General features: G+C 62.2%; 1 protein-coding gene across 2 annotated transcripts; it reads right to left on the bottom strand.

The window, feature by feature from the left end:
* Nucleotides 1-7060: 7060 nt before the first annotated feature.
* Nucleotides 7061-16299, bottom strand: TOMM40L (translocase of outer mitochondrial membrane 40 like). Of its 2 annotated transcripts, XM_007069945.4 has the most exons (9): nt 15368-16299; nt 14842-14909; nt 14163-14255; nt 12475-12576; nt 10475-10580; nt 9892-10014; nt 9469-9545; nt 9283-9385; nt 7061-7605 (listed from the first exon to the last, which is right to left on the bottom strand). In XM_007069945.4, the coding sequence occupies exons 1-9, from the start codon at nt 15471-15473 to the stop codon at nt 7466-7468; spliced, it is 918 nt and encodes a 305-aa protein (XP_007070007.2). In that variant the 5' UTR covers nt 15474-16299; the 3' UTR covers nt 7061-7465. The 2 variants fall into 2 exon arrangements, with proteins under 2 accessions (XP_007070007.2, XP_043391301.1); XM_043535366.1 differs by lacking the exon at nt 14163-14255 and having other exon boundaries at nt 15368-16152.
* Nucleotides 16300-17547: the final 1248 nt, after the last annotated feature.

Genomic DNA, 17547 nt, shown 5'->3' with positions numbered 1-17547 from the left:
ACCTCATCAGATTTCTTTTGGCCCAATCCTCTAATTTGTCTAGGGCCCTCTGTATCCTATCCAGAGGACAAAACCGGCCCGAGGACCAACCCTTGGGGCACTCCACTTGATACCAGCGGCCAACTAGACATGGAGCCATTGATCACTACCCGCTGAGCCCGACAATCTAGCCAGCTTTCTATCCACCTTATAGTCCATTCATCCAGCCCATACTTCTTTAACTTACTGCCAAGAATACTGTGGGAGACCACGTCAAAGGCTTTGCTAAACTCAAGGAACAACACGTCCACTGCTTCCCCCTCATCCACAGAGCCAGTTATCTCATCCTAGAAGGCAATTAGATTAGTCAGACATGACTTGCCCTTGGTGAATCCATGCTGACTGTTCCTGATCACTTTCCTCTCCTCTAAGTGCTTCAGAATTGATTCCTTGAGGACCTGCTCCATGATTTTCCCAGGGACTGAGGTGAGGCTGACTGGCCTGTAGTTCCCAGGATCCTCCTTCTTCCCTTTTTTTAAAGATGGGCACTACATTAGCCTTTTTCCAGTCTTCCGGGACCTCCCCCAATCGCCATGAGTTTTCAAAGATAATGGCCAATGGCTCTGCAATCACATGCGCCAACTCCTTTGGCACTCTCGGATGCAGCGCATCCGGCCCCATGGACTTGTGCACGTCCAGCTTTTCTAAATAGTCCCGAACCACTTCTTTCTCCACAGAGGGCTGGTCACCTCCTCCCTATGCTGTGCTGCCCAGTGCAGCAGTCTGAGAGCTGACCTTGTTCGTGAAGACAGAGGCAAAAAAAGCATTGAGTACATTAGCTTTTTCCACATCCTCTGTCACTAGGTTGCCTCCCTCATTCAGTGAGGGGCCCACACTTTCCTTGACTTTCTTCTTGTTGCCAACATACCTGAAGAAACCCTTCTTGTTACTCTGAACATCTCTTGCTAGCTGCAGCTCCAGGTGTGATTTGGCCTTCCTGATTTCACTCTTGCATGCCCGAGCTATATTTTTATACTCTTCCCTGGTCATTTGTCCAATCTTCCACTTCTTGTAAGCTTCTTTTTTTTGTTTAAGATCAGCAAGGATTTCACTGTTAAGCCAAGCTGGTCACCTGCCATATTTACTATTCTTTTTACACATTGGGATGGTTTGTCCCTGTAACCTCAACAAGGATTCTTTAAAATACAGCCAGCACTCCTGGACTCCTTTCCCACTCATGTTATTCTCCCAGGGGATCCTGCCCATCAGTTCCCTGAGGGAGTCAAAGTCTGCTTTTCTGAAGTCCAGGGTCCGTATTCTCCTGCTCTCTTTTCTTCCCTGTGTCAGGATCCTGAACTCGACTATCTCATGGTCACTGCCTCCAAGGTTCCCATCCACTTTAGCTTCCCCTACTAATTCTTCCCGGTTTGTGAGCAGCAGGTCAAGAAGAGCTCTGCCCCTAGTTGGTTCCTCCAGCACTTGCACCAAGAAATTGTCCCCTACACTTTCCAAAAACTTCCTGGATTGTCTGTGCACCTCTGTATTGCTCTCCCAGCAGATATCAGGGTGATTGAAGTCTCCCATTAGAACGAGGGCCTGCGATCTAGTAACTTCCATTCGTTGCCGGAGTGTTAATGGCAGGGTTTGTGTGTGTTACTGGCAGGCTGTGTGTGTGTGTGTGTCAGGGTGTGTCTGTGGGTGGGTGTTAATTGCAGGGTGTGTGTGTGTGTGTGTGTGTGTTACTGGCAGGCTGTGTCTGTGGGTGGCTGTTAATGGCAGGGTTTGTGTGTGTTACTGGCAGGCTGTGTGTGTGTGTGTGTCAGGGTGTGTCTGTGGGTGGGTGTTAATTGCAGGGTGTGTGTGTGTGTGTTACTGGCAGGCTGTGTCTGTGGGTGGGTGTTAATGGCAGGGTTTGCGTGTGTTACTGGCAGGTGTGTGTGTGTGTGTATGTGTGTGAGGGTGTGTGTCTGTGGGTGGGTGTTAATTGCGGGGGGGTGTTACTGGCAGGCTGTGTCTGTGCGTGTGTGTTAATGGCAGGGTTTGTGCACGTGTCAATATCTCTGTGTGTCACTTAGCACTGGGTGCATTTTTTCAGCTGACGAGTTGAGTTGCTGAAAAGTGCCGTGTCAGCTGACCTGAGTCTATCTGACAATTCGCCGTGACCTCACCAGCCACTTCTGGCTAAAACACTTTGGTGGAGACTTCGGGGCTAGTTGTACACCGGGGTGGAGGTGGCATCTCCCTTACAGCCAGGGGTTAGTGCGCTCGCCTGGGGGAGCCCGGTTCAATCCCCCTGCCTGGTGGGGAGAAGGGCATTGGGTTTCACCCCTCCCAGGCGAAGGCTCCCAAGCTCACCTCCCGCTGCGGTGCCACTCTGCATAAATCATTAAAGAGTCGCTGGGCCAGGGAGTGCCAGTGACGCTGTGGCCGGGGGGGTGTCGTGTGGGCACAGGGAGACTAATTTTGTGTTTGTGTCTATGGGCAGTGTGTGCTGCATGTCTGTGTCGTGTCTGTGCGCAATGCGTGTTATGTGGTTGAGTTCAGTGTGTGTTGTGCTGTCTCCATGTGCAGTGTTGTGTTCTATGTGCAGTGCATGCTGTGCGTCCACGTGCACGGCGTGTGGCCCATGCTGCTGTTTGCTGTGCCTGTCCCGGGGTTACCTGGTATGTCACCAGTGAGTACTGGCCATGGGGAGCACCAGCCTTCCCGGCAGCTGCCTCCCACATGGGTGAGTCCCTGCCAGCCCACAGGTGCTGGGACAAGAGGCCTGGCACCTTCTCCCTCATGCGGCCCCTCCCTGCCCCCTGCGCACTAGCTGCTGCCTGGGAGCGAGGCTGCAAGCTGGGTTGGTTTCCCTGGTCTCCAGTGTGTGGAGCTGGGCAAGTCCCGGGGGATGCACTGCAGGCACTGGGGGAACATGTTCACCCCCAGCCCCCGCTGGCTCGTCACCAGTCATGATGCCAGCCCAGCCGCTGCTTGCTCGTCATCAGTTGTGGCTCCCAACAGCCAACTTCTGGGCCGAGATCAGCTGGGGCCCGAGGGGGCAGAGTCTCTGTCAACCCCACGGAGGCCTATCAGTGAGGTCCCAGCCCTAGTGCCTGCTGCACCCAGGTGCCACAGGGAGCCAGGCCCTGCCCTACGGCTACACGCACACATGGGAGCAGAGCACAGCTCTGCCCCTCAGGTCACAGGAGCTGCCACGGGGGCAGATGCTGGAGCTTAATGCTCCTTTGCAGGGCAAGGACCCCGGAGCAAACACTGAAACAGGGATGCCTGGTCTGGGACGCTCCGGGGCGAGAACCGTGCCACAGCCGTAGGGCACACAAAGTGGGGGGGGGGGGGGGGTTGACTGGGGCTAAAGATGGAAACAAGGGAGCCAACCCGCTCCCTCCTGCCAGAGCAACCTGCCTGTTGGGATGGAGGGGTCTGGTTTCGGGGGAGAGGAGAGGAATGTGGGGGGAGGGGAGGGGTGTTGGTCCCTGGGGCAGGAATTTGGGCTTATGAGAGTACTGCTCAAATGAACAGTGCTGAGAGAGTTAGCAGCGCTGCTGGCATTTGAACGGACATCAGAGTTAATGCCTCTTCGCCATGAATAGGGCAGTTTGCACCAGCCCCAGCGCTCTGCATTCAGGCTCCCAGTGGACCCAGGCAGCCATCTCTGCAGCCATTACCCTCGCGGCACATTTCCAAATTCGGGGGGGGGCAGCTTCTGGGGCGAGGGGTGGATTCTGGGGCAGGCCGGGGAGCAGCTTCAGGGGCGAGGGGTGGATCCCAGGCGGGGGAGCAGCTTCTGGGGCAAGAGGTAGATTCCAGGGGGGGGTGCAGCTTCTAGGGTGAGGGGTGGATTCTGGGGGGAGCAGATTCTGGGGTGAGGGGTGGATTCCAGGGGAGGGGGGAGCAGCTTCTGGGGTGAGGGTGGATTCTGTGGGAGGGGGGAGCAGATTCTGGGGCGATGGGTGGATTCTGTAGCTGCACAGCGCCTGGCATCTTGGCGATGGCTCTACGGTGGAGCCAGGGGGATGCGAAGTGACACCGGGAACATCAAGTTCATTGAAATGTGTGAGAGCTGCTGGGAGCCAAGGGGAGACCTGCCCTCTGGACCCACAGGGAACCTCATGGACATGAACAACCCTGCAGCTGCCCAGGCAAAGTCTATGCCCATCTCATCGCCCCACCGCTGGCCAGGGCCCTGCAGCTTCCCTCCCCAGCACCGCCAGACACTGTCATGCCACAACAAGGCCCCAGGCATGCCCCCCCACCCATGCATGCCACTTGGCCACTGTCCCACCCAGCTGGTGAGATGTCCAAAGAGCCCAGCTCCGCCAGTACCCAGGGCCCTCGGGGAAGGGGGGGGCTGAGCCGCACACAAGGGCTAGATCCTCAGAGGGATTTATGCCCCAAACCCCGCTCACCTGCCACCTAACCCTGGTGGTGCTGCTGGGACACAAGCCAGCAACACACAGCACCTCACTGCTGCTGAAGCCCTGGCAGGACTCACATGCTAGGCGCTCCCCTGCCAAGCCCCCGGCAGTGCACAATCAGGCAGGGTCATTGGCACAGGGCCTACACCCACATCCCGGGTCAATGCCTCATGCTCTCCCAGCCCCAAGAGTTAATTATTGATACACTGTGGAACAGCTCTAAAGAGCTGGTGAGAACCCTGGCCCAGATCCGCTGCAGCCTGATGGTTCGGGCACTTGCCGGGGCGTGGGGAAGACCTGCTTTCACCTCCCTGCTCTGAATCAGGTCAAGGGAGGATTTGCCCTTATTAGCAAAGGCCTCAGACTTCAAAGGAAACCGTCTGCCACGTGCCCTGCCTACCACATGCTAATTGAACAAGCGTGAGTCCATAACTGCAGCTTACAGTCAGCATCCAGCTTCCCCGGGGCAGGGCCCGGAGCTGCGATTGTGGGTAGGGCACCCTTGAGGCAGGTGAGCGCTGGGGCTGGCTGACTGCAGTAGCCTGGGGGCAGTCATGTGCCCTTCCTCTCCGCATTGCAGCCATCCTGAAAGCAGAGGGGAAGAGGCCAGGAGCAGGTGCATGGAGCTTGGCCCCTCCCCTCTGCTCCGGGGCAGAGACCAACTGTCCATCAGCACCTGGAGCAGCTCTGCTCAGCCAGGGCCAAACAGCAGAAGCCTCCCCGAGCTGCCAGTGCTGTACTGGGGCTCACGCCTCCGAGTCCTGCCCCCAGCTCTGCCGCTGAGCTGTGACCCACAGGCTGCTGCACGGAGGGGATAACAACCTACTTATGCTGCCAGCAACTGCTTTAGGGGCAGGTGGCCGGGCCTTGGGTCTGCAGCTCCTGAGAGCCAAGCAGGAAAATGCAGTACATGACCTTATTATTAAAGATGCAGCATGGGGGAGCCTTTGTATGTGAACCTGGGGCATGGGGAGACCTCACTGCATCAGCCCCCCCCCCAGGGCCAGCACTTCCACTGCTACATTCCAGCCCCAGCCAGGTCAGTGCTGATAGGGCCTGATGATGCACTGCCTTTCCCTTGCAGCTCCCCAGTGCAAATCCAGCCCAGCCCAGCCGGGATCAGAGCTGCTTCTCTCCCATGGCTGGCCAGTGGCCACAGTATGCAGTGAGTTTGGTGGGTCTCAGAGCCACACCATGCAACATCCCTGCCCCGCCCCCAGGCCCAGAAGCCTGGCAGCATTTTGGGGACTAGCTGCAGATGTGAGGGTTAGGCCAGAGGTGCAGGATTTGTGAGGCCATAAGCCACCAGGGGCTGCACCTGGGGAAACCTCCTCCTGCCCCGGGGGCAACTGGTTCCTTACAGAGGGTGGCTCACTGGGCCTCTCTAACCCAGGTCCTGTGAGATCAGCCAAGGAACCAGGCGCTCCACCCCCCAGGCAGCGCTCCCAGCTTGGGGGGCAGGGAGCAAACCTACAGTACGGGGAGGACGGGGGAGTGTGAGAATCAGTGTCTGCTCCAGCCTGGGGGGAAATGGATACCCCACTGTTCTATGAGTGGGTTCAGCAGAGGCACATTAGTGGGGCTGGGCTCCATTGCACCTGTTATCCTGGCTCTGTGGGTTGGGCTGTGCCGGGGGGTAGAGGGGGTGCCCCCAGCCAGATGAGGCTGGAAGAAACAGAAATCGAATGAGGAGTGGGAGAGAGGACTACACGGCTCCTCCTGCCCATGCGGGGGCGGGGGGAGCTCTCATGGTCAGCATGGGCAGGTGTGGGCAGAGGGGACGTTCTAGGCCCAAGAGGGAGTTAATGTGAGCTGTGGGGGGAGCTCCTGCACCATGCCCAGCCTGCCTGGCACCCCAAGCACATTGTCCCCACTCATGTCCTCCCCCCAGGCATTGCCATCCTCCCCCTCAGCCTGCCTGGCCTTGCCAGCTCTCTGGGAAATCACCACGCTTCTTCAGGCTCCTGCCCTTCCATGAATGGGGGCACATACCTGTGCCCCCAGCCCTACCCCTAGCAAGGGGGCTGAGGGCAGGCCTTGCTGGGACAAAAGCCCTTCTCCTGTGCAGGTCCCTCTGCCCCAGCCCAGTGAGCAGGGTGGTGCAGCAGCCACCCTCGGGGAGTGGGGGTGGGGGCGGGCAGAGGCCCCTGCATGCCCAGCCAGCCAAGGAGCTCTGTGCGGCCCCAGCCCAGAGATGCCTTGCAGGGGCTGGAGCCCATGTGGGGTAGTGCTGCTGCCCTCCAGGGGTTGGCTCAGGGCAGCCAGCTGTGTATCCAAGGTCCCATCCTGCTCACAGCTTAGGGGGACTCCCCCCCACTTTCAAAGGTGCTTTGTGCAACAACGCCCTGAGCAATGGGGCAGACCCAGGCATGGAGAGGGTCCCCCCCATATGTACTTTCCCCACTGAACCTCTCCCAACCTGCAGCAATGGCTCCTACGGGAGCAGAGAGCTCCCAGGCCTGGCTCTAAACAGCCCTACAGAGCTACCTTGAGGAGCGAGATCCCAGGGAGCAGCCAGCCCAGCCAAGCCCCAGCAGAAGCCAGGGGACAGAGTGGGGGTAGCAGGATGGACCAAGTCTTGTCCTCTGGCCCAGGGAGCAGCCAGGGTGGGGTGGGGGGTGTCCAAGTCCTACCCCCGAGTCACTGACTCCAGCCACCCCTCAGCTCAAACACTTTAATCGGGTTCCAAGTCATCGTACACGGAGTGAGAACATCACACAAAGCGGCAGCCCCCCGAACCGCCTCACAGCACAGGGCCCCCCACCCAGGGCACCAGGTATCAGATGCCCTCTCGACACAAGGGCAGCCACTCAGGGCAGGACCAGCTGCAGGCCGGCCCCAGCAGGGTGCTGGCTCCATGGCACAAAGGCTCCCTGAGGCAGGAAGGTGATGGGCAGGCCCCCGCCCCCTCCAGGTTCTGGCGAGCAGCCCCGTCCCACGCACATGGCCAGGATCCTGCTCCCGCCAGAGCAAACCAGTCAGAATCCACTTGGCGCCAGGCTCTGCTCTGCCCTGCCCCCACCGGCTGGGCCGAGAGCAGGGAGCCCCACGACGGCACTGCCCCCTCAGCCCACGATGACGCTGAAGCCGCAATGGAAGCGGTTCTTCCAGTGGTTGAGGAAGGCGCCCAGGGCCAGGGTGACGGGCAGAGGTGGCAGCTTCTTCTCCAGGACGCCCCCCACGCACCAGTTACTGTCCAGGAGGCCTGCAGGGGAGGGGACAGGAGCCAGTGGACAGCTGGGCGCATCCCCACCCCCAGCAGCCGAGAGACCATGCCTTGGAGCCCGGCCCCCACATCTCAGACCCCCCCATTCCCAGCTGGAGAAACCTCGGTTGAGTCCCAGACTCCATAGAATCATAGAATATCAGGGTGGGAAGGGACCTCAGGAGGTCATCTAGTCCAACCCCCTGCTCGAAGCAGGACCAACACCAACTAAATCCCCTCCTGCTCCGCCCCAGAGCCCAGCACAGGGCTGCTCCTGGGGCCTTCGGGCCAGGAGCAGACCCCCAGCATGCCATCTGCCTGAGCCTTGGGGACCAGGTCACCAGCTCCTCCTCCCTGGCCCCAGCTCCTCTGGGGCTGTTGCTGAATCAGGGGAGCGAAGGGCCAGGAGCCCCAGGCCAGAGGAGCTGCCAATGGAGCAGGAGCCACCAGCCAGAGTGGGAGAGGGGGGAGCAGCCAGGCAGCCCTGAGCGCACTTGCGGGGGACACAGACAGGGAGCTCTCCCAGGGCGAGGCTGAGCGTCGATCAGCTGCTGCCCCCTGGCAGCCCCCGGGACAAGTCACAGGGCACGCTGGCTGCTGTCTCCACCCCTTGTGCTCCCAGCACTCAATGCAGTTGGGGGTTGGCCCCACACAGCCAGATTGGTGCCCCGCTCCCTCAGGAACAGGGCCTTTCCCCTCTAGGGGGCGCCAGCTCCAATCCAGCCCAAGGGTGAATGGATTGACATGGGGCCTTTCTCCGCTAGGGGGCGCCAGCTCTGATCCGGCCCCAGGGAAAGGGAACCGACTGGCTTGGGGGAAATGGGTCACAGGGCTTTTCCCCTCTACGGGACACTGGCTCTGATCTGGCCAAAGGGCGAAGGAACTGACCTGGGGGATGTGGGGCCTTTCCCCTCCAGGGGGCGACAGCTATGGTCCAGCCCCGAAGTAGGGGGTGCTTACTGGCTCAGGGGGAGATGGGATATGGGGCTTTTCCCCTCTAGGAGATGCTGGCTCCGGTCCAGTCCCAGGGTCGGGGGACTGGCTGGCTCAGTGAGGGGATGGGAGATTTCACAAACCCTGGGCAGAGGCTTCTAGCCCTTTTCACTAATACAGCCTTACACACAATGAACAGGCAGGTGGTTCGCCACTGCCCCCTACTGGATGGGATGCGAACAGCTCTGCTGTGTGCAATAGGCCCTATACTGCTCAGAACAGGGAGATTCCCCTGTAACTCAGGGACTCTAGGCCTGCACTGTGGTAGCCGGGGTGTCCTGCTTCCATGCTCACTGCTGCGAAGCCCCAAGATGGTGCTGCGAGCTGGACAGGGCAGCTGGGACATTCCCACATGGCACAGAGGAGCGAGGGGAGAGCAGGTACAGGACAGGCTCCAGGCCCGGGCCAGCCCTCAGCCAGTGGGCAGAGGGGATCAGAGGCCAAAAGCCCAGAGTGGAGTTGGGAAGACTCCAGCTGTGAACATCCTCAGTCCAAGTCCCAGTAGGCTCCCGCCAGGACCATGCAGCCATGTTGGAGGAGGAGTGATTTTGCACCTTCTGGCACTGTGAGGGCAGGGCGTTTGTGGGTCCAATGGCCCTTGAGAAGCCCTGCCCCCTGGGAGACACTGGCACAGCCCTGGCCAGCCCCCTGCACGAGTGGGGGCTGGCCCGGCTCCACACTCACCTCGGAAGACCATGTTGGCCTGGGGCAGGTTGAGCTGGTAGCCAAAGGCGAAGGTCGTGTCCTGTAGCCGGGTGTTGGCCTCCAACTCCACCCCGACCTGCACCTGCAGGGGAGAAAGCGCAAGGTGAGAGGCGCCCCACGGCTGCCCTGGAGGATGGGGGCAGTCCCCAGGGGGACTGGGCTCACCTGCTCATTGGCTCTGTGGTAGTAGCTGGCATGGGCTCCGCCATAACCAATGTTCAGCGTGGCCACCCACTTGAGAGCTGCAGAGATACAGAGGGAGTGAAGCTGGCAAGGGGCTGGAATGGCCTTTAACTCACTCAGAAGCGTGCTGGGGCGGAAGCCTGGCCAGGAGGGGACAGCTCGAGTAGGCGCTGCACAGGCTTCAACTGCCATGCCCCTCTGTGCTGACCCACAGCCCCTGCTATCCCAGCCAATGCTCCCCAGTCCCACCCCTGCCCCCCACGCCCTGGGTCTCTAAGCAGGGATACTAGCTGTGCCATCCCATGACATTTCTGTGCTCCAGGGCTGGGACAGCCTCCCCACCTTTCCCCAAGGCTCAGCTCTGGCGCAGTCAGGGCTGGAGCAGTGACGAAGCCAGGCTCGTACCCGTGTACTTCCCTGCCAAGGTGACGATGGCGCCCTCCTCGCCCGGGCGCCGGTGATACACCATCTCCCCGCCCAGCACCAGCCGCGAGGTCACGCTTTGCAGGAAGTGCGCCACCACAATGACTGCAGGGAGGGAGAAACCGTTAGCGCCGGACCCCGCAACCGCCACCCCTTCGCTACGCTTCTCAGGGTTCGGCCTTGTGTGGTGCCTTCCAGTGCCACCTCCCGGGGCCAGCCAACGGGAAACTGAGTCACTGAGCAGGGAGGGGCCTGCCCAAGGTCACAGCGACTCAGTGCCAGAACCCAGGAGTCCTGACTCCCAGCCCTGCACATTAACCCACGCTCCCCACCCCATCTGACATGGGGGGGCTCATCAGCCCCACAGCACAGAGCCAGCTGCCCCACTGCTAGCCCCAGAGCAGCATGCCCATGGGGCTGGGCGCCAGGCTGTCCACACCCGGTAGGGGTTGCGGGGGCTGCTCCGTGCCGAGCCCTGGGTTGCGGGCGGTGGAAGGAGCCAGTGGCAGGAGAGTTTAGGACGGGAAGTAAGGCAGGACAACGGGGCCAACAAGGTGGGGCTCACCTGATTGGCTGAGCACGTCGGGGTTGCCCAGCGTTAGCGTGGCCGTGTAGTCGTCGCCACGGAGCTCCCCGTCGAACTGCCACGTCACGAACCGGGCCTGCTGCGTCTGCAGGGAGCGGTGGGGGCTTAGCCGGGGGCGCAGCACCCCCTTCCCCACACCCCACCCCAGACTCCCCATGCCCTTCCCCACATGCCCCTGCCCCATGCCTCCCCCCAGCCCCACTGTCCACCCTGCCCCATCCCCATCACAGCCTCACACTCTGCCCTGTCCCACACCTCACCCATTGGTCCCATTTCATCCCAAACCCTTACCTCGCCCCACAGCCCCACCACAAACCCTGCCCCAACCCTTGCCTAATGCCCCACGCTGCCCCATGGTCCCTCCCGATCACAGCCCCATGAACAATCCTGCCCCACACCTTACCCCATGTCCTCATGCCATCACGAGGGCTCACTGGGGAGCAGCCAGTAAATCTCACCTCTATCCACTCTCCTTCCCTCAGCAGCTGGGGCCATAACCTGACTGTGTCCTCCCCTCAAGCCCCTTGGAGGGCCCTTGCTAGGGCTCCAGGTACAGCTTGGCACCGGGGAAAGCAGAGCCAGGCCCTGGCAGAGAAGAGCAAACCCAAAGCAGGTCCCCACCCAACCCAGGGCAGCTCCCCCCGGCTCACTATGATCATGGGGGGCATTCCTGCTCCACCCAGCCTTCCCTGCCCCCACCCTTCAGCCCTGGGGTTCTCTGTCCCCAACCGGTGCTCCACCCAGATTTCCCCCCAACTACTCCTGCATTTACAGCCTCCCCAGGGAGTTCTAATTAGCAGGGATTAAGCCCCGCATGACTGGTGCATACTGGGACACACCCAGTACCCAGGGGTGCGTTGGGTAAACTCTGCTCAAGGGGGTGGGGAAGCTGGGCACCAGAGGGGATTTCATCCCTTCCCAAGCACAGTGCCCCCATGACGGGTGCGGGGTCTGGCTACAGCCACAGCTGGAACCACACAACCTGCAGCACCACATAGGGGCTGCGAGGGGCCCAGCAGGCACTGGGAGAGAACACTTGGCCCCTCCCCTGCAGACTGCCGGGGGGGGGGGGGCAGGCACTGAGGGAGCAGTCCCCATACGCCCCCCAGGGGACAGGGGCTGAGCCGTGTCACTGTTCCCACTGCACAGAGGGGGAAACTGAGGCACAGCAACTGCCAGGCAGTATTAGAACAGGCAAGGGGAACCCAGAGTCCTGGTTCCCACTCCTGCTCTAGCCACTAGTCCATGCTGCCCTCATTGCTCCAGCGCTTCTGCATGGAGCTGAGAAACTGGAGCCCCTCCCCCAGCCTCAGCCCTCTCCTTTCCAGCCCAGGGCGCCCAAGGCAGCACAGGGACTGGCTGGGCTCCAGCCCCCCACGGCTCTAGGGGGTCAGCATGGCCAGATTAGCGGCTGGGAGAGTGCAGCAACCACCAAGGTCCTAGCGCTTAACTTGCAGAGTCAGCACTTCGAACACCCCACATGCGGCCAGGCTCCCCGACTCTGCACCACGCCCTGCTCCCCCCACCTCCGCGCCCATCCCCCTCCTCTCCACGCCCTGCTCCCCCCACCTCCGCGCCCATCCCCCTCCTCTCCACGCCCTGCTCCCCCCACCTCCGCGCCCATCCCCCTCCTCTCCACGCCCTGCTCCCCCCACCTCCACAACTCCCCCACACCCTACTCCCACCTCCATACACACCCAGCCATCCTCCTCCCCACACCCTGCTTCCCCCACCTACACAACCCCCCAGCTCCACCTTCACACACATGCCCAGCCCCTAATGCCACACCCTCTCTCCCACACCATGCCCCCCCACGCCTCCAACACACCCTGGCCCCCTAATGCCACACCTCCCCCCGACACACAGTCCCCCACTGCACCTCCTGCCTCCCCATGCCACACCCACATGCCATTCCCTTTACATGCCCTGCCCCACACCCATCTCCACCACTCCCCTGCAGGCCCAGGGCGGGGCCTCACCTGGAAGACGGCCTTGGTGCGGATCCGCTCCGCCACCAGGTGCAGCACCTGAGCGTTGAGACTCCCACCACTGTCGATGTCCCCGACGAGCATGGGGAAGGTCTGCAGGGAGAAGAGGCATGGCGCTGGGATGGGACTACGCCGGGAGGTGCTGGGTCCCCTCGGGGGAGCCCCACACCAGCTGCACGCACCCCAGGGATAGGGCAGTCAGCAGCCCTGGCGGCCCCCGTCTGCCTAGGGCACCTTCCCTCCTGCCCAGCTGCCGTGTTCCCACTCTGCTCGGCGGCAGGGGGCAGCAAGTCTGCCGGGTCTCCTCAGCCTGGCTCCTGGGAGCACTAGCTGTGCTGGGGGCCTCCACACCCATCATCCTCCCCCCCCCCCCCCCCCCCCCCCCCCCCCGCTGGAGCTCTGTCCCCATCCCATGCCTCACACACGCCTCCCTCGCACAGGGGCTCCCGACTGAGCACACGCTGGGCTCTCCTGCTCCCCCTGGTGGCACCTTCCAAGCTAAGCGCTTCCAAAAGGAGAGAGCGGACTGGGGGCTAAGCCCCAACACTTCAGCCTGACCCCCATTCCCACCCCTAGGACCGACACACAAACACACACAGCCCAGGCCCAGCCTCCAAGCTAGAGCCCTGGCCCACACACATGGCCATGCCAATCCCGTCAGGGTGGCTGCCGTGCCAGTGGGCTGCTGTCAGCCCTCAATGTTCAAGTATCCTGAGTCAGGCTCCAAAGCACCCTGCGATGGCTTCAGAACGAGGGGAGAACTGGCTCCTTTCCCTCTCCTGACAGTGCTGGGGCCTTCGGGGCGCACTCAGGTGCCAGGTTCTCTCCCTGGGCGGGGGGCAGGAAGCCCATTCAGCACTGGGCCCTGGAGGCAGCTTGGCTGGGGGGCCCTGCAGCATCCAGCCCTCCTCCACCGCACTGCAGCGTGACCACAAGGAGGCGCACTCGGAGCCAGCTTGTGGCCCCAGGCCCGCTCTGAAGGGGATGGGAGGGAGAGCGCTGCTGCTGCCACGGGTCATAAGTCCCTCAGGCGTCTGGTTTGCCCAGCACTCCCCGTAAGAACCTGGCAAGATGGTGCCAGCTGGATGCCCACATGAGCAGGATCCAGGGATTCTAACCCAGACGGGGGGTGAGTGGCAGGGCTGGCTCCCAGTGGCTGCTGGTGGCAGGTCACACGTCCACCCAGCAGGCCGAGGGAATCTTCCACTGGGGCTCAGTCACTCACCTGCCACGGAACACAGCCTGTGTGGGGATCCCATATATCCCTCAGCAGGGGACCCCTCGCACTGCTGGGGCAGAAACACCAGGGTCCCAAACCTGACCCAGCTCCCTGTGAAGAGGCTCAGGCCTTGACCAACACTAGCATCTCTCCCAGATCTGCTCCTCCCTAGCACTAGGGCGAGCTCCGGGTCAAACCTGCTGCAGAGACGGGGGAAGGGATCCAAGTCAGTCACAGAGGCAGGGATAGAACCCAGGAGTCCTGGTCACAGCCCCCTGCTTTCATGGGCAGATTTTCTAGCATGCTCAGTTGCCACCAAGTACACTGGAGGATCCCCCGGCCCCCACTGAGAACAAGGGGAGCTGTGGGGTGCTGAGATCTGTGCGTCTCAGACCCCACTCCATGCTGGCCTGGCTCCCAGCACCTGCTCCAGCCCCCTGCACTTTGGGTCCCAGCTCACCTCAGTGGGACTGAGCTGCCGGTCCCCTACGTAGGTGGTGTTGAAGTGGTAGCTGGACTGGCCGACTGTGCTCATGTGAATGGTGTGGGTGACCTGGGGAGGACACAAGGGGGTCAGGCTGTGCTGTGGTAGGGTAGGATGCCGTATGCAACCCTCAAGGGCTCCAGCTCCTTCCAGCCCAGCCAGCGTGGACAGTGCCACCTGATCACTGCCCCCCACAGCCCAGCTGTGGCTCCCCTTCTCCAGAGAGTACAGCGCCCCCCGTTGGCGACCCAGTGTGAACCTGCCTGGTTGCACTGCACACTGGGATGTGTAGTCTCCACAGGCCGCACCTCCAGAGCAAACATTAGGGGGCGCGTGTCCTTACAGAAGAGGGGTGGGTGAGGTGACAAAGCCCCCGCTCATTGCGCCAACCCCCTGCCCAGATCTTCACCTCGACACCCACGCCAATCCAGCCACCTGTCGGTGGGTACTTAGTTGGTGGGTTTGAGCCCAGCTCCGAGAGGGAACATGTCCACATCCCCCATCTCCTTCCTCCCAAGCTTTCCTGGCTTCAGAGGGGCCAAGGCATGCACTGGAAGGGGCCCTCCAGCTCCACAGGGGGAAGCAGGTGCTAAGCTAAGGCCTGGAGGGTCCCAGGGAGGAGGGAAAGCAGTTGGAGGCACGAGCCTCAACTGACCTGGAAGTGGCTGCTCAGGGCCTTGTTGATGATCAGCTTCACCCCTTCCATCTGCTGGGGGAAGACTTCTGTAAGAAGATGGGACAGAGAGGAGCTTAGACACACAACGCAAGGACCCACGGAGCCAGAGACAGGGCAGCTGGCTCCTCTGTGCTCCAGGCCCCACAGCTGGGGCCGAGCTCAACAAGGACAATGAGTCGGAGGAAAGGCAACTTGGGTCTTCACCCCCATCCTCCCTCAACCCTTACTAGTCCAGGGCTTAGACCATCCCCAGCCATCTAACACAAATTAACTCCCTCCCATCTGCACACAGTCACTTGTAGCGCTGCCATTCGCAGAACACGATCCCACAGGAGAGCTGAGTGCCACAGCACTCTTGCTATGGGACACTGGAACAGCTGGGAGCTCCCCCACAGCCATCGCCCCTGCCCTGGGCCCTGCAACACCCCCTGCTGGCAGTGGCTGGCAGAAGCGCACTCTCCAATCCCCTCAGCATGCCTCTGTCCCAGGGGTGGCCACGACTCACCTTTGCATTTCCGGTGGAGCTCATCGAAGCTACCCGGGTTGGTAAGCGGCTCCTCCCGGCGCAGCGGTCTGTGCAAGTCGAGCACTGGTCCCAGCACGTTCCCCATCACCCCTCAGGCCACGCCGCCTGGCCCTGGGACACAGGAGCGTAACCGCCCTCCAACCCACCCTCAAATCCCTGCCTCCAGTCTGAGGAGGGAAGGTCCGGAGAGTGTGGGATCAGCAGGCGCCACGGGTTCCCCAGTCAGAGCACACCCAGCTGCCCCCAGCCCCTGGGACCCTATGCACATGACACCCAGAGGGGTCTGACACCTGCACGGAGCTGGGCTGAGATCGTGTCCCCACTCCCCGGCCCTTGGGCCAGCACAACTCAGAGCCCGGGACGGAGGGTGGCTGCCCACAGGAGCTGGGGTGCACAAGGTGCCCTGAGGTGGAGAGAGGGGATAACTGCCCACAAGACAAGGGGGAAGAGGGAACAGGGGGGCTAGTTGTTGGGGGGGAAGCCCTAGGTAGGGGATGGAGAGCTAGTTGGCAGGGGGCAGTGGGGTTGCAAAGGAGGGGATGTAGGGGTTTGGGGGGCTGGTATAGAAGGATCTCCCCAGGCGGGGGTTGAGGGACCCTCTAGGGTTTGGGGGCTCCCCAGGCAGGGGTTGGGGGACTCGCTGGGGTTTGGGAGCTCCCCGGGCAGGGGTTGGGGGGCTGGATGCTGGGGGCTCCCCAGGCAGGGGTTGGGGGACTCGCTGGGGTTTGGGGGCTCCCCGGGCAGGGGTTGGGGGGCTGGATGCTGGGGGCTCCCCAGGCAGGGGTTGGGGACTCCCCAGGCAGGGGTTGGGGGGCTGGATGCTGGGGGCTCCCCAGGCAGGGGTTGAGGGACCCGCTAGGGTTTGGGGGCTCCCCGGGCAGGGGTTGGGGGGCCCGCTAGGGTTTGGGGGCTCCCCGGGCAGGGGTTGGGGGGCTGGATGCTGGGGGCTCCCCGGGCAGGGGTTGGGGGGCTGGATGCTGGGGGCTCCCCGGGCAGGGGTTGGGGGGCTCCCAGGCCGGGGGCCTGCCCCGCACGGTGCCTCTAGGTGCTGCCGCCCCCTGCTGCCCCGCGCCCGGCGCTCACACGGCCCGGCCCCCGCGCTCGGCTCCGCTCACCCTGAGCTCGCTGGGCGCGGCCATCTTGCGCCCGGGCACGGCCCGCGCAGGAAGTGGCTTCACGGGAGCGACCGCCGCCTCGGACGCCATGTTGGAAGCGGGCACCCCGCCCCCCACGTGCCTTCGGGCCGCGCGGGTCAGTGGGGCGGAGCCCTAGGGGGCGTAGGGTGAGCGGAGCAGCTGCTGACTGAGCCCGCGGGTGCTTTGCGGGGTCACTCCTTTGTACCGCCTGTTCTCGTTAATTATCCCTTGTGTTGCCAAGCGCCTGTCACCCTGGTATCCGGGCCTTGGGCTTTGCCCCCCTCTGACCCATTGCCGTGCTTCAGCAGGCCCAGACCGGCCACGGAGGGACCAGCTGCCAGAGCCGGGCTTGGGTGTCAGGGGTACTTGTGGCTCCTGTGACTCTGGACGGCTCCCATTGCAGCTCTCTGCCTCAGTTTCCCCATCTGCACAATGGGGCAGTGATACCGACCCCCAACCCCTGGATGTTGAGGGGCCGAGGTCACTAGTGTCTGTGAAGTGTCTGATGGTCATTAGCCCTCCCCCACCGTTTTTGGTTAACGGGGGAGGGGCCCCTGGAGGCCTGCACAAACCCCAGCCTAGGCAGCCTCCCCTCCCCCCCCTGCACTTTCTTTAGGGCACTCCCTCTTCCCAGCCATTGGCACCGTTGCTATGCGCTGTTAGCCCCCACCCCCAGGTGGCTGCATTTTCAGAGGCGCAGAGTGACCCCTCTCTGTCTGGGTTGATGACTGTGCCTGGCTGGGACCCCTCCAGGCACCAGCGTTCCAAGAAAGGGGCGGCAGAGTCTCCGCGGGGGCGGCAATTTGGCTCTCTCCTGCCACTGGCGGCGAAAGTTTTTTTCGCTGCTTGGGGCAGCAAAAACGGTAGAGCCGCAAGAGGGCGGAGACTCATCAATGTGTATTAAAGCCGAATGTCCAGTCGGAGCAGGGCCTATGACCGGACAATGGTTCTGCCTCACTCCCGATCCCTGGCTTCTTCTCCCTGCCGCAGCTGGGGTCTGGGAGCCACGCTGAGCTCTGTCCA

Source organism: Chelonia mydas, chromosome 24 (genome assembly GCF_015237465.2).
Source record: "Chelonia mydas isolate rCheMyd1 chromosome 24, rCheMyd1.pri.v2, whole genome shotgun sequence".
In the NCBI taxonomy this organism is placed as follows: Eukaryota; Metazoa; Chordata; order Testudines; family Cheloniidae; genus Chelonia; species Chelonia mydas.
This window is presented reverse-complemented; position numbering and strand designations above follow the sequence as displayed.

Bases quoted from the DNA above. Each gene is read 5' to 3' on its own strand.
- TOMM40L (XM_007069945.4), bottom strand. From the start codon at position 15,473: ATGGGGAACGTGCTGGGACCAGTGCTCGACTTGCACAGACCGCTGCGC. The intron at 14,256-14,841 runs GTCAGTTGAGGC...TGTCCTCCCCAG, and splicing joins CCCTGAGCAGCCACTTCCAG to GTCACCCACACCATTCACAT. The intron at 12,577-14,162 runs GTGAGCTGGGAC...TTCTCCCTGCAG, and splicing joins GGCAGCTCAGTCCCACTGAG to ACCTTCCCCATGCTCGTCGG.